The sequence below is a fragment of the Tyto alba genome, unplaced genomic scaffold, assembly GCF_018691265.1.
Source record: "Tyto alba isolate M040663 unplaced genomic scaffold, T.alba_DEE_v4.0 Super-Scaffold_45, whole genome shotgun sequence".
NCBI classification, from domain to species: domain Eukaryota; kingdom Metazoa; phylum Chordata; class Aves; order Strigiformes; family Tytonidae; genus Tyto; species Tyto alba.
Window position 1 is genome coordinate 38,429,024 of NW_024881321.1, and position 14,133 is coordinate 38,443,156.

Sequence of the window (14,133 nt, forward strand, 5' to 3'; positions counted from 1 at the left end):
TGCAAAGTTTCTTTCCTCAAATAACAGTAAAAGTAATGAACAGAATACACAGAAATACTGAAGGATGGGCAGGGGGAGAAGATTATTACAGCATGAAAATAAGCTGAAACTGAAGGTCTTCTGACACAAAGCAAACTCCCTGAAATTACTGAATAACATCTCTAGCAGTTTCTCTCACTTACGCCCTAAGGAGCTGGCTGAAACTAACCTCATTTTTTTTCACCCCTGACATTTAGAAGTCAGACTTTGTTCCAACTATGAATGTTTTTGTATATTAAGAGAACAGTAATCAGTATAATATTTTACCCTCCTCCTTAGGCTTTAACATTTTTGTAAAACAGGCGAGGCAAACAAGATGAGCATATATATATATATATATATGTAACATACTGTTACAGTTCCAAAAACGCTAATGATTGGGACTAAATAGTGAGATTATTTTTGGCTGGCACTATACTTCAGAATTATACAATGGCATGAAAATTCACTGATGTGTAGAAAAAGCCAGTGCAGCTATAATACTATCCAAGTTCTGATATCTAAAACATTGTGTAGTTTGGTGACATGTATGCGATTTGAGATTCCAATTTGATAAATACACATAACTTGAATTCATCCAAGAAACAATGTGACTGTATTGTATGCTATAATGTGGGCTCTGGAGCTTTGGATGCTACGATGATGCAACGAAGTTTCAAGAAACATACACAAATAAGCTTCCCAAGGGTACCAAAAGTCTTAAGCATTCCTTCACAGAATTCCTGTGGTGTTAAGATCACCATGTTTCTGTGACCCAGCTGGACAGGTACACTGGTACAGAATACATGTCAACTCAGACTAATTTTTCATGAAGCTGTGGACCTCAGGCATGTTTTTATTTATAGTTTCAAATGAGCTTGCAGCTGGTTTATGACATCTACTAGACTGGCATCATTCATTTGGAATACGGTAAACTCTCACTAACCTGGAATCAAAAAGATTAAAGAGCAAACCCTAATCCTAGTAGTCACTGAAAACGTTCCAACCTGGAATCTGAAGTAATTACAAGAAATGAACCAAAAGGAGCACACTGAAAGCTGATAGCTCATCTTGTGGCTCTAATGAGGAAATGATGACAAATGGTTTTACCACTAAAAATACAAATGGATAAACCTCTTGACACAGAGGGGGTCAAAATAAGATGATACTCCACTTTTGTCTTTGGAGTGGAAATGAAATGCCTAATCCCTGATTACTAAGGTTACGTTTTCCACTCTTCTGTCATCTAAGTGAACACTCAGATGTTGCTTCAGCAGTACCCTGTCATGAAGGCATGGATGGGAAAGGTAATGTAAGAGTACAGATTTGCTGGAAGTATCTGTAATATTCACCGCTCGCACTTTCTTGTTCTCGTTAGAGCTGGGGATTCCAGGTGCGGTTTCCTGGAAGGAAGTCTGCCACTAGAAGCTACGTAGGGGTTATTTGGTGTAGGAACCTATGCTTCTTCCTTTCTACTTCACACAACCGAGTTGTGCAGTGCAAAAAAACACCACCTGCTTCTTCCTTCAGACCGGAATGTATAAGCTCACTAAAAACACTGAGGAGCTCCAAACGCTCAGTGAGTAAAGAGTTTCATTAGCCTTTGAACTGAAGGGGTACTGATCCTTGAAGTATTTTTTATAGCTTGAACTCCAACCCTGATAGCTATCTTCATCAGCCACAGTCTTAAGGGCATGGATGTGCTCAAACATCCAAAAACATGTGCAGGCACACTGCATTCAAGGCGGCATGATACACAGAAGTTTTGGCTATCAGCTGCCTCTCACCATATAGATTTTTCTTCTTCCCACTGCTCTGTGAGTCTTTTTATAAACAGACAACCTGCTTTATTAAAGTTAGCCTTACCTTGACGGAAGCAAATGGTGAGTGTCAACACACATTTAGAGAATGACAGAGAAGCAGATCTTACCAAACAAACCCTGGTTTACTGTCCTTTTTCTTTTTTTTCTCTTTTTTTTTTTTTTTTTTTAACTAGGCTTATTTTAAGTGATCCTTGTTGCTTTAATCTTTCCCAAATAGTAGCTGTGAGACATTGACTAGCACAAAACAAGCCCTAGAAAGAATCATGGCATCTCTAAAGTGCCAAAAAAAGATGCTGTAGTTCTATTACCACAAAATTCCTTGTTAAATGTTAATCCCAGCCTACCAGGCAAAAAAAAAGGAGTACGTAACATTTAACACACTATTTGGCTTTCTGGCCACAGTTTCCATGAGCAACTGATGAATCTCAACTTCATGCATTTTTTTTCAGGTTTTGAAATGCCCTGAAGACATCCTCTGGACAACTTTATGATCTAGCAAGTTTTCTCAGACAAATAAATCACTCTAGAATTAATTATTCCTCACCTCTGCCTGCTGATCCTTCTTTTTTTGTGAAAAAAAGATCTAACAGAAGGCAACAATCAGAACAGCAGAAGATATTGCACATGAATGCATATCCTGAGCAGGCCAGGGCTGACAAACATGTACTAATGAGGTCATAGGTAGACAGAAAAAAAAAGTACTGAGGAATGTTAACTTTCAGTCCTCCACCATTTCCCATTGAAATGGTGGTGTCAGGACTCTCCCACATCCTTGATCTGAAACACCTGAACAGAAATGGGGAGGGAGTGCATGAAATGCTGTGTGCCAGTAAGATACACAGCAGTGAGACTATTAATTTTATTTTGCCATTAAGGACTTGTACACAGATAGAAAGCAGATGATACCAATGCAATGGAAACTTGGATCCTGGACCCATTCTACCAGATATACTATGAAGCCAAAAGCAATAATACTGATGTAAAATCTGAAAATGTGGATACCAAAACCAAATCAGTCAATGAGCTTAAGCAGTACTGCAGACTCTTTTGTTATAATTTCTATCAACAGAAATATCTGTCTCAAAGTAGTAGGTACTTTCTTCATATGCAGCTTAAGTAATTTTCCTTAATATATGAGGGAACTCTAGGTTTCATTTCTGGAACATGAGGAAGATAATTTCTTACAGGGAAGAGAACCTACGCAAGGACCTCAGACAGGCCTGAACTTTACTGAACGATTAGCATTCATTGCTTACTAAAACAAAAGACACATGCAGTTACAAGGAGGAGTAGTGCAACATCGTAGTTATTTCACATCTCATTCACATCTTGCAGTCTGGACAATTGAAATTTGAATCTGTAAAAATACTTCACAAAGAAATTAAAACCTAGGGAATTCAAGTTATAGAAAAGAATATCCAGGAAAAAAAAAATTGGCTTTTTTTCCAACTTAATTTCTAATCACTTCAGCTCTAAAGGTAACACTTTTGAAAAAAAAATTGGAATACTCCTACAGAGCCAGAAAATTATTGCAGCAAGTTGAAAGAATGCTTAGGATTGCATATCTTACAGAAAAAAAAAAAAAAAAAAAGTCTATACTTTGCCTCCTGTTGGTCAGATATTGTCTTTTCGGGTAACATGACTTCACATTTTAGTATATGGCTAGCTACCTATGACTTCATATTTACGCCTGCACACCAATACAGCTTTAAAATGGAGCATAAATTCCTGTTTCAATCTAACACAGAGAGCCCTCTGAATATTCACTGCTGCCTTCTAGGTTTTTAATGACTTTTTAATAGGAAACTTACAAAGGAATGAAAATATGATTTCCCATCAACAATACTACTTCTTATTGTTAACAATTTCTTGCAAAACACTATGTATTGGAAAAAAGCAGAACATGCCTATAATTGTGTATTGGCACTTTATTCTACCAAAGAGAAAGGGTCTGCATAAGCCTTTATATCCAGTTGCCAAGAAATAAATCCTCAATCAAATGTCAATTCAATTAAACATCACTCCTCTTTCCCTGATTTCACATATATACATCTTTTCTGAGAAGCAACAAGGCAAAATGTGAGTCTCTCACAATATATCTCCATTATTTCTCAAACTGCAGGCATCCAGTTTGTCAGAATGACTACTGCTAGGTAACAGAAAATGTACTGTTAGTGTCATTACCCAAAGTAATAGAAGACACCATACACATTGCTTAGGTTAGTTTTGTGTGTAGAACTCTCTCTTTCCCAATCACTTTACCCATCATAGTTATGACTATTAGGAAGAATACTTTAGTGTAAGACAACACTAACTACATGGTCAGAAAAAGAATCTGCAAGAAAGAATAAAACTTCAGTTAAATATTTCTGCCACTTATGTCGCAACAAAATGGCTTTTAACTCAATGCTCTTCCATGCCAAGTCAAACATGCATTCTATTTTTACCATTACAATTCATGGTAACAAAATACTTCCAAAATAACAATACACATTTCAGAAGAGCACTAGCCCCGTCCCCTTTTCTGTTCTAAAAGGCAGTAAGTGATTTTTATATTTAAAAAAAAAAACAGTCACAAAGTTTATTCAACATGGCACTGGAATGCCTCACTACCTTCATGTTCATCCAGCTGGTTATCAACTGATTCTTAGCCTGTATCACTTGCAAAAGTGCTGTGACAAATGAGGTTATTAACCCTCTTAGAGGGCCACAGCACAGTAAAATTCAGCAAAACATGACCAGCTCTTCTAAAAATGCCATATCCAATTATTAGAAACTGAAAAATTATTGGGGATGAGTTGTTCATTAAAGCTAGAAAAATAATTTAAATAAAGCCTATTTTTTATCTCCACCTGCTGGGAGGTTTTCATGATATGGCTTCCCTGGCTCAGCCTGACTTCAAAGAAAAACATCAGCAAGATACAAGAGTGAAATAAAGTGAAAAGCAAAACCAGAAACAGCAACAAAAAAATTCACAGACATTAAAAAGAAAGCAACCAGGACAACTCAGAAAGCATAGGTGCTGAGAGGGAGAAGAAAAGCCAATACAACTCAAAGACTCAGACAATTCAGAAATACATTTTATATCTCTAATGAATTTACATGATACAAATGAATGACAATACTAGATTAGATTATTTACACAGAAGAATCATGCTATATTTATACTGTATTTATGCTTACCTCACCTTTTTTCATCACGATTTTAGATATATTTTTTTTTAATTATGCATATTTACCAGATCCCATGGTCATCTGAAGTAATCCATCAAGAGCACTGGAAAGCAGACCTCTGCTGGATACTTTTAAGTGACTTAATATGACAGGCATGCATTGGTATTCCAAAAATAAGGCCTTCCCTTCATCTGTCTTCAAGTCTATGTGAAGGGAATCAAATGCCTGAGCCAGGTAATCCACTGAAAGATATCAGAATACAAGCAACAAAACTTTCATAATCATAGTTCCATTAAGCAATATGTTAGCGACTATACTGAGAGTTACTGTTGCAGATATATACTTAAAAGTTAGATGGCTGAAAATATTACATTTTATTTTTATTTAAAGACATCCTCTGCCTGTTTTTATTCCTTGATTTGTTGTGAGTGGAGAAAAAGACTAATTACAACTCATATGTTGAAGAAAAATATACTTTCAAATATAAAGCTTTTCTAATATTTGGCTTAAAAGGAAAGAAATTACAAGCTTGCATAGTTTGAGACAAGGTTGGTTTCAACATCTGGAAAACCTCTATTAAAGGAGTCGAGGGCTGATCTGTCTGAATACGAGCAATTACTTTCATGAGAGCAACTACACCCATTCCTTTCTATAAAAAGCTGTAGTTTAAGTTTCAGTGCATACATTGTGTATACTCATTCACTGTGTACTAAATTATATGAAGAATGTAGGTTGAGTGAACCAACCTAAATTTCTTAACTTCTTGATGTCAAATCTTTCTCAGTATCCTGGAATAGCATTGATCATCTGGAGGGCAGAAAATTAAGTACAAGGAAACAATTTATCCCATAGCAAAAATTTAACTATGGTGCCATCTGCTGGATACTGACATTTTGAAGGAAATGGGATATACGTTCAAACCAAATGTGCTACTTTATCACTAGGTCATTAGTGCCATGTGGTCAGAGTGATCAAAATTCATACACAGTGATATTCGACATATGTTTAACAAGAGATCATATTTTACATGTTATAGAAGCCAGCAGGAAAAAGCAACTATGAAAAGCTAAACTGATTCAATCTAATCAAGAGCGTTCATCTGCTTAGGACAAGTCCCTGCAATAATTATTTTATGAATTATAATTTGTTTTGCATTGTTTTTATCAAACATTTCTAAACATGTGAGTCTCAGTTTAAGAGTAATTATCATGCTTCACCAAAATATCTTCGCTGAAATTGTTCCATTCAACAGTTGAAATTTGTTCATTAATGATGTCAGGCTAGTCTTCCACCATGTTTAAACCCTGTGTTTACTGTAATACTCACAATACAAATACTACACAGGTCAGCTAAGCATAAAGACATACTAATCTGCTTAACCATCTAGTCCAGAAGGATGACTTCCGTGAACAAGAACACTGTTCATTATCTATGGATTTACAATCTTTGGCATCCCTGTTTAGTGTCAGGGAGGGTGCCAGAGATTGCAGCACTTTTGTGATGTGGATTTCTGCTAAGAAGTGGCCCAAAATTCATAAGATATTTCAAGAGACTGAAAAAAATGCCAAAGTAGGCATCTGATTCTGACATTCTGGCATGTTTTTTCAGGATTACCTTGAAAATTAACATCTCTGTAACCTGTCTCCATCTCCCTGAGTTACCAGCAGAGGAGATGTGTTACTAGCAAATGCATTTTAAAAAACAAACCTTTCTGAGAACAAACGATAGAAAAAATAGAATCATGGGATAACTTCGGTTGGAATCTAGTCCAACCCTCCTGCTCAAAGCAGGACCATCTCTGACGTTAGGTTAGATTGCTCAGTCATAACCCCACTGAACAATTATTTGCTATCAAAATGATCTGTGCTTTTAAAATGCCTTTGACAAGGGAAAAATAAATGGTTACTATCACAAAGAGTTGGAAAAGGGTTATAGATACATTAATTCTTATGCTATCCTTGTAAAACTTATTCTTCCAGAAAATCTCAATTATGTAGAACTACAGCACTTCTGAGTTGCTGCGGGTAGTCAGTAATCACTTCTTATACCTGCTCTTAATGGTATATAATTAGTTTTTTCTGCCTGATTTCCATAAAAAGGATCTGCAACACCCCTTGTTCTCTATTTCCCTTGAAGAGAGAAAAGGCTTCGTAACTGAAGGCAGCAGTTAACAAATCAGCTGAGAGAAAAGTTACTGTATTCTTTGAGAAATATTTTACAGTTTTTTCTCATCCTGTCCAGACACAACCTGATTCTTGTTGACTTGTAGTGTCTACTTTGAAACCATTACCTTCACCTTCTCCCTCTCCCATGAGGCAGGGATGACCCAACTTTCTCTATTTCTTTGCCAACACAAAATTATATAGATTTTAAGTAGAGAATTCTACTGTATACTACTATTATACATATTTGCTAGTGTGAAAGGTGGGAGGATCCTGGGAACAAAGTGAAAATAGGAAAAAACTCACAGTGAGAGTCACTCACCCTGTGATACCCCCCTACGTATCTCTCCTCATTCTTTTTGGTTAACAAATGCAGAAGCATGAGCTGTTTCAGATACAATAAGCCCCTAACAGGCATTTAAGACTGTCTGGGCTATAGTTTAAGAGGATATTTGATTTTTTTTTTTTTTCAAAGAAATAGTAGTTTCCATACATTATTTTCCAAAGAAATCTAGTCTTTATATAGTCAGAAGCTCAACTGGATAATATGTGGCAATTATATTGCATTTAGAAGTCAGAGGGGACCTATCAACTCTGCTGCTTTTATGCTGACTGACTTTTTTTGCATAGGTGAACAAAATTGCTTCATAGAAATCGTTGAAGCCATTACTGAATTAAAACAAGACAAAAGAGAATGCTAATAATAAAAGTCAAAATAAAACATTCTTTTGGATTACTCATCAAATCTGCAGATTTATGAATTAAGAACCTTCGAGCATAATTCAGATTACATACTACTGTTGAAGTTTTCAAAGAAGTCATATATAAATTAGAAATAGGTAAGATTTTATATAAATTACCAAAGTTAATCTGTAAGTTAATTTTAAAAAATCTCTATATATCAGATCAATTGAAGGTTTTTCTTCTCTGGGTTCTGACGGAAAAGTGTACACCAATCTCTGTATCGGAAGGATAAGGAAGGAAAGCATTAAAAATCTGAGTTTGTGCCTCTTCTTATAGTGTGCTCGACCCTCAGAGCTCACAAGAAACAGTTCAATTTTGTCATCAAACAAAATGTTTTTGTCTTTTCAGATCATATGTTTCCAAAGAAGGCCCCACTGAGGAGATTTGCCACAGCATCTTGAAAACTGCACAAGTGAAGTAACCCGTCATGATCTGAAGCAGAAGTCACTATTTTCAGAGTTGTTTATCTCCTGATAAGACCTTGTTTGCTTTTGCCTTGTTAACCAAGTACATTACCATAATACATCAACACAGGAATTTTGGAAGATTTTGGGTAGAAAGGCCACTTTTCATGCTAGACAGGTGGGTTTGAAGTCTAAAACATTTTTACTTAAACAGAACATGGTGCTTTTGTAAATGAGTCTAACAGTGGAATCCAAATGGACAATCATATAAAGAACTGACAATTTCATAGAGTTGCAGTTTTTGATGTTGATAATGTTTTATGGGTAGCCATTTGCAGTGCCAGGCCTAGTAGGAGAAGAGGGGAGCAGCAGGCAGGTAAGGGCTGGAGTATGAACTGTATATTAAACTCAGACCAAGGGAAAGCAATTTCAGGACTTACATTGCGTCACAGTTCAATCTAACAATTATAATCCACCACACAAGTGGCTTTCTCTGTGTGACTACAAATACATCAGAAATACCTATGAACAGATTTATCTATAAAGATAAATGCAGTAAAGTTGTAACTACGTCAGAAAAGAAACACTTGACACTGCAGCTGAGCAGCCTTCCGGGGAAAGGTAAACAACCTACTTACTAGCTTAAACAGGACAGTGAAATTCTAGAACTGTGTAAAACCTGCTACTTTTTTCAGTTTATAAAAGAGCAACCAGCTGTGCCATTCTATGCAGTTAAGACCTTGGCAATCCAGTCACTGCTATAGTGACAATTTCACAGAATTACCAAGATCTGTTTTCCCCTTCTTCAGAAATGTTGATCTCTCTGACATCACATCCTTTTAATACGATGACAAAGTAGTCATCGTATTAAAAGGAACACAAATTCCAACATGAAATTAATAATAGCAAGATTTATACTTGCTTCCAGTATATTTTGCTTCACAAGGTAGTAAAGCTCAACTAACCACACTTTTCACTAATAAAGCAGAGCAGACCCTACAGGATCACTGAAATGTTTTTTGTCCAGGCACATGACTGAAATAAATAAATAAATAAATATGAAAAAATCAGAACTTGCCTTGTGTCACTGTTTTAAGCACAATTAAAGTTGACAGAAACCTCAAAGGCATACAGGAACTCTTGAAGAAAGCTGCCGATTTTGATCTACTCTCTGTAGACTGGTCAGAAGAACTATGTGGGTTTCTCTTACTTACTATGCCTTTAAAAATACCTTCGCCAAGTCTCCTCATTGTTGCTGTCATTGTTGCATGCTGTTTCAAACAAGGCACACAGCATAAACATTAAAACACATTCAATTCCTGTGTACTATATAGAGATATGTATGCTCCCCTAGTAATTCAATATTAAACAGCAATTAGTTTGACCATATATAGGAATATAATCTGTATAGGAGGTACTACTTTGTGTTCCAAAAGCAACTGAACACCATTTATCACGGCACGTTATCAACACATACTTCACAGGGAGACTAGTTAGTGAGGTCCCCTGATATGCTGACATTATTTAAGTTGCCTCTGGTTCCAGAACAAGCTCAGCTTCAGTCAATTCCATTTTGAAAGGTTGCCTGGAGTCGTCTGGTAAAAGCATTTACAGAATCAAGGTCTAAACATGAACCTTAAGAACACTGTCCAGATAAGATCTATTAGATTTTTTGTCATAAACTATACAGAAATATTACTTCAGAATCAAATTTCACAATATGCTAATTTAAAAGACAGTTTAATAGCACCAAAAATAACAGCTTATTATTCTACTGAATTTAAATTCAAGATATTTACAAAGTTTCCTACCTTTTGCTTTAGCAAAAGTACTACTGACAGCACTGTGCCCTATACTGAGTCTTTACAGTAGGGCTACTGCCTTTTTTCTTTATTATACTGCTAAATATTTTCTTATAGCAGTCTAGTCAAAGGACTAAGGAATATCTCATGGTTAGACACTGAGCAGAGAACAGAAAAATCAAAATTCCTCCACTGCTTTGTGACACACTTCCATCAATTTCAACAATTTTCATGCATAAAGTAAACCTAAAAATATTGCCTTTTCTAGTGCAAAAGTTTTGTAAATACATAGATAAGAATATAATTTCTGAGATGCTTAGACACCACAACAGAGATCATATAATTATGAAAACTGTTTAGATACACAATGCAAAATCTAAACTTAACTTGAAAACGAATTTATTTTTTCATTTGCCACCTATCTGTGATAAACACTATGAATCCATGCTTTGCAAAGACAGCAGAGTTTCTTTTATGTGTACTACCTGAAAAACATCGACTTTTAACACGTATCTATAACACAAAATCCATTAGTATCTTCTATGAATTTAGTTTTAAAAAAAACATGCTACAAAAGGACTACTTGTTTTACCTGAATACCAGTGTCTAGCTGCCTTATAGACCAGTAAATAAATTTAATCACAGGCATGTGTAGTTTAGGATTCACAAATGGCATCCACTGGAGCTGCTCAATAGCTATAGGCAAAAGCTGTAAAAATATACAAAAGTAAAATTACATGGAGTAAATGAAACTAGTGTATAAGCTAACCATAAGTGAAAAACGAACAAACAAAACTCCCAACTTTCTCTTGGTGTTTAACAGATTACATATGCAAATACTCACCGAGCAGATCCAGTACAGGTAACAGAATTATACACATATACAGATCTTAAATTTTACAGACATTTACATGCAAAAGTGGAGATACAACATGTGAGATCAATCTCAGTAAATCAGTTTCCAATGGCTATAAATCTTTAATATAAAGAAGAAAAACAGTAAAATAAGATTTTTCTGAACACCTCATTGATTTTCAAACTTTGGTATTCCCAGGAAGAAAACAAAAAAATTGTTAAAAGTATAACACAGTATCACCTTTTATCAGTCATAAATTGAAACTTTAATATCTCATATAGGCATCAAAATGTTTTAAATTAGACACGTTCATCTCCTTAGAAAAAAAGAATTATGTACAGTACTACACATAAAACACAAGACAAAAATATCAACTGACAGAAGTGACTTGAAATAAAATGCTGAAACTCTCAAGTTGAAACTGAACACTACATTTTTCCTTAAAAATTAACTATATGCTTTACAAATGATAAATTATGTATTGTATCTCACTGCTGGAATGAATATGGACTTATTAATGGTGATTTTGTTTTAATTACTGTATCCAAAGAACATATAAAACAGGCTGACTTGTTATATTCTCAGAATCATTTTAAAACCTCCATAAATCTGAAAACACATTAACAGAAGAAAACAGTCTAAACGCCCTTACCTTCATACACCTTTCCTGGGTGCAGGTTTTTTTGGAGGTCTGGGTAACCAGAAGTTTATGACTGTCCTCTCTTTCTTCTTGTATTTTTATTTTGCTAAGGTGCTGGTCTGAGATCCAGTCCATAAGTAAAGTTAAGAGCTCATAAACTTGTGAATTCAATGGTAGCTGTAGTAAAACCACCCATCAGATATTTCAGCTTTCAAGTTAATGATTTTTCAAAGCCAAAATAGTAACAGACTGAAATATATGCAAGTACATTAGTTGTGAAATATTATGCATGATTTAAAGGATGATAAAATATGATAAAATAAAGCCTGATAAAATCTGGGAGGTAAGTTACTTTACTGGGAGCTGATCTTGAACAGGCTATGTGTGCTCTGTTGGGCTTTGTACCTAGGGTTTGAGAAGACTGTATGTTATTAATATAACCTGTAATTTATAGTATCTCTGGAAAAGGTAAACTATATGTAGATCAAGGGGTGGCAGGTGGTGATCCTGACCCAGAGAGCACCGTACACTGAAGAGGGAAGAGACTCACATCCCAGCTAATCTGAGTGGGCAGAGCCTGTGCTGTGCTGCACAGATCAGTCAGCTGTACAGTTTATCCTGTGCTTGGCCACTGGAGAAACTCAGCCAGCTCACTGTAACAGAGGCCTGCAGGCAGCTCCCGCTTGCTATTGGCGATCACGCCTCCTGCCTGGCCTTGCCTTTGTCTAAAAGGGCAACGAGAAGTTCTCCTGTGAGTGTCCTTCAAGAATAGAGTTGTTTTCTTATAAGAAAACTATAGAACAGCTTGAATGACCAAAAAGGAGGAGCTTCTCTCACAGACAGGACCTGCTCAGTGAACCCTGGGAAAAACCTACCAGGGATCTATTGGATGCTGCACATATGCAAGGTTCCCAGGATCTGAAGAGACGTAAGACTTACTCTCTATCTATATTCCTCCTCTTACTCTGTCATATTAAAACAGCTACTTCATTAGAACATTTGTTGTCAGACCTTTCTTACAGAGATCCAGAAAGAACCCTGCATCATTTCTCTCTCTCTCACACACCTCCCTTCCCCACTGCAGAACAGGTACTATTTGTGATGGTTTCTGGGTGTGAAAAAGTATGTACATCATTTATTTTGTACTTAGAAAAAAGGTTATGAAAGGCCCGAGGAAAAGATTTTCACGTACAGAATCACTCAGTTTTATAATTCTCACCAAATGAATTAGAGGAGAAAACAAATCTTTAATGTCCTTTGCATGTGGGAATTCTTATTTCAATGCGCTAGACCTCCTTTGCTTTATTTCATAAAATCCACTGTTGCTAAAATTTAACTGGGTAACTAGCATTGCTAGAAAAGAACAAAGACTTCATCAAGTTGTCATTCCGTCCCTGTATTACACTCCAATGAAATACTCTATGAAAGATACCCAGAGGTACTTGTTCTCTAAAGACTTCAAAAGTTTTCTGGTATCTGCCTTCAGATAACTGTTTTCACTCAGAATTCTAACTCCTGATACTGTTTACATTTCACTTGCAACCAAAGTACACTAAAACCTATGTCAACAGAGAAATACGTTGGCTATATAAAGACAGCACAGTTTTAAGGCATCTGATGTAGATTAATTATGTAGGATGGTGTGAATATCTCTTTCCCATTTGACAGTTTAGCCTCTAGCTGGAGAAAATCATTATCAGCTGGGAGATGTTGGCAAAGCATTACCAGAAGACTTGCTACTAAACGGAACAACATGGAGACAGAAAGGATTTCATTAAGTGATGCAAGAAGATATTTTAAGGAAAACAAGGTGATCGTTTTGGAACTGTGTATGAACACTGCATTTATTCTCTTTCCCTCATTAAAGACTATTTCTCAAAAAAATAACAGTAGTACAATCACTTTTGGCTTAGAAAATTCAAATTCTTTATCTTATACTTCTGATTGACTACTTTTTAGCTGGTGGTATTCCTAAGAACAATGCTGTACTGTAAGCAGTAACCAGAATGAGTTTAAGATTTGCTCTGACACAGCTAAAGAAACCAGTTACAGTGTAACCTGGTTATAATTTTAATTGACAGATGAAAGATGATGTGACATGAAAACATAGCACATAAATAAGAATATATACATATACTACATACGCACACAATATGAAATCCAACAGACTTAATTTTAACAAAGAGCTTAATTCTTTGTTAACTGCCTGTTTTCTCCCAATAGAATCTGTATCTTTTCTCACTGTAGCTAATTCACTCATAAAATAGAACTGGAAGTTACGTTTTCTAGCAGATACATACAGAATGTTTCACCACCTAGTGTCTTTTGAAGAAATTTTCCATTTTGCTCAATTCTTACCTTAGCAATTTTTGATGTTACCATCACTTTCTCCTGCTTGACAGGTTTACTTTGTTGCACCACTTGACATATATCCTTAGACTTCTGTACCATTAAAAATTCATGCTTCCTCTAAAACAAAATGTAAAAATGAATTATATTTCGCTTGATAC

The 14,133-nt window shown here is 35.7% G+C and overlaps 1 protein-coding gene across 3 annotated transcripts in view; it reads right to left on the bottom strand.

Annotated features, from left to right (window-relative positions):
• CCDC138 (coiled-coil domain containing 138) overlaps window positions 1-14,133 on the bottom strand; it is a 42,607-nt gene that overhangs the window by 12,685 nt on the left and 15,789 nt on the right. For all 3 annotated transcript variants that reach the window (XM_042806254.1, XM_042806252.1, XM_042806255.1), the window contains exons 9-13: window positions 13,982-14,092; window positions 11,636-11,800; window positions 10,720-10,836; window positions 9,404-9,596; window positions 5,081-5,257 (exon numbers count right to left, since the gene is read on the bottom strand). In XM_042806254.1, the coding sequence (XP_042662188.1) occupies window positions 5,081-5,257; window positions 9,404-9,596; window positions 10,720-10,836; window positions 11,636-11,800; window positions 13,982-14,092 (763 nt within the window). The remainder of the gene's footprint in view (window positions 1-5,080; window positions 5,258-9,403; window positions 9,597-10,719; window positions 10,837-11,635; window positions 11,801-13,981; window positions 14,093-14,133) is intronic.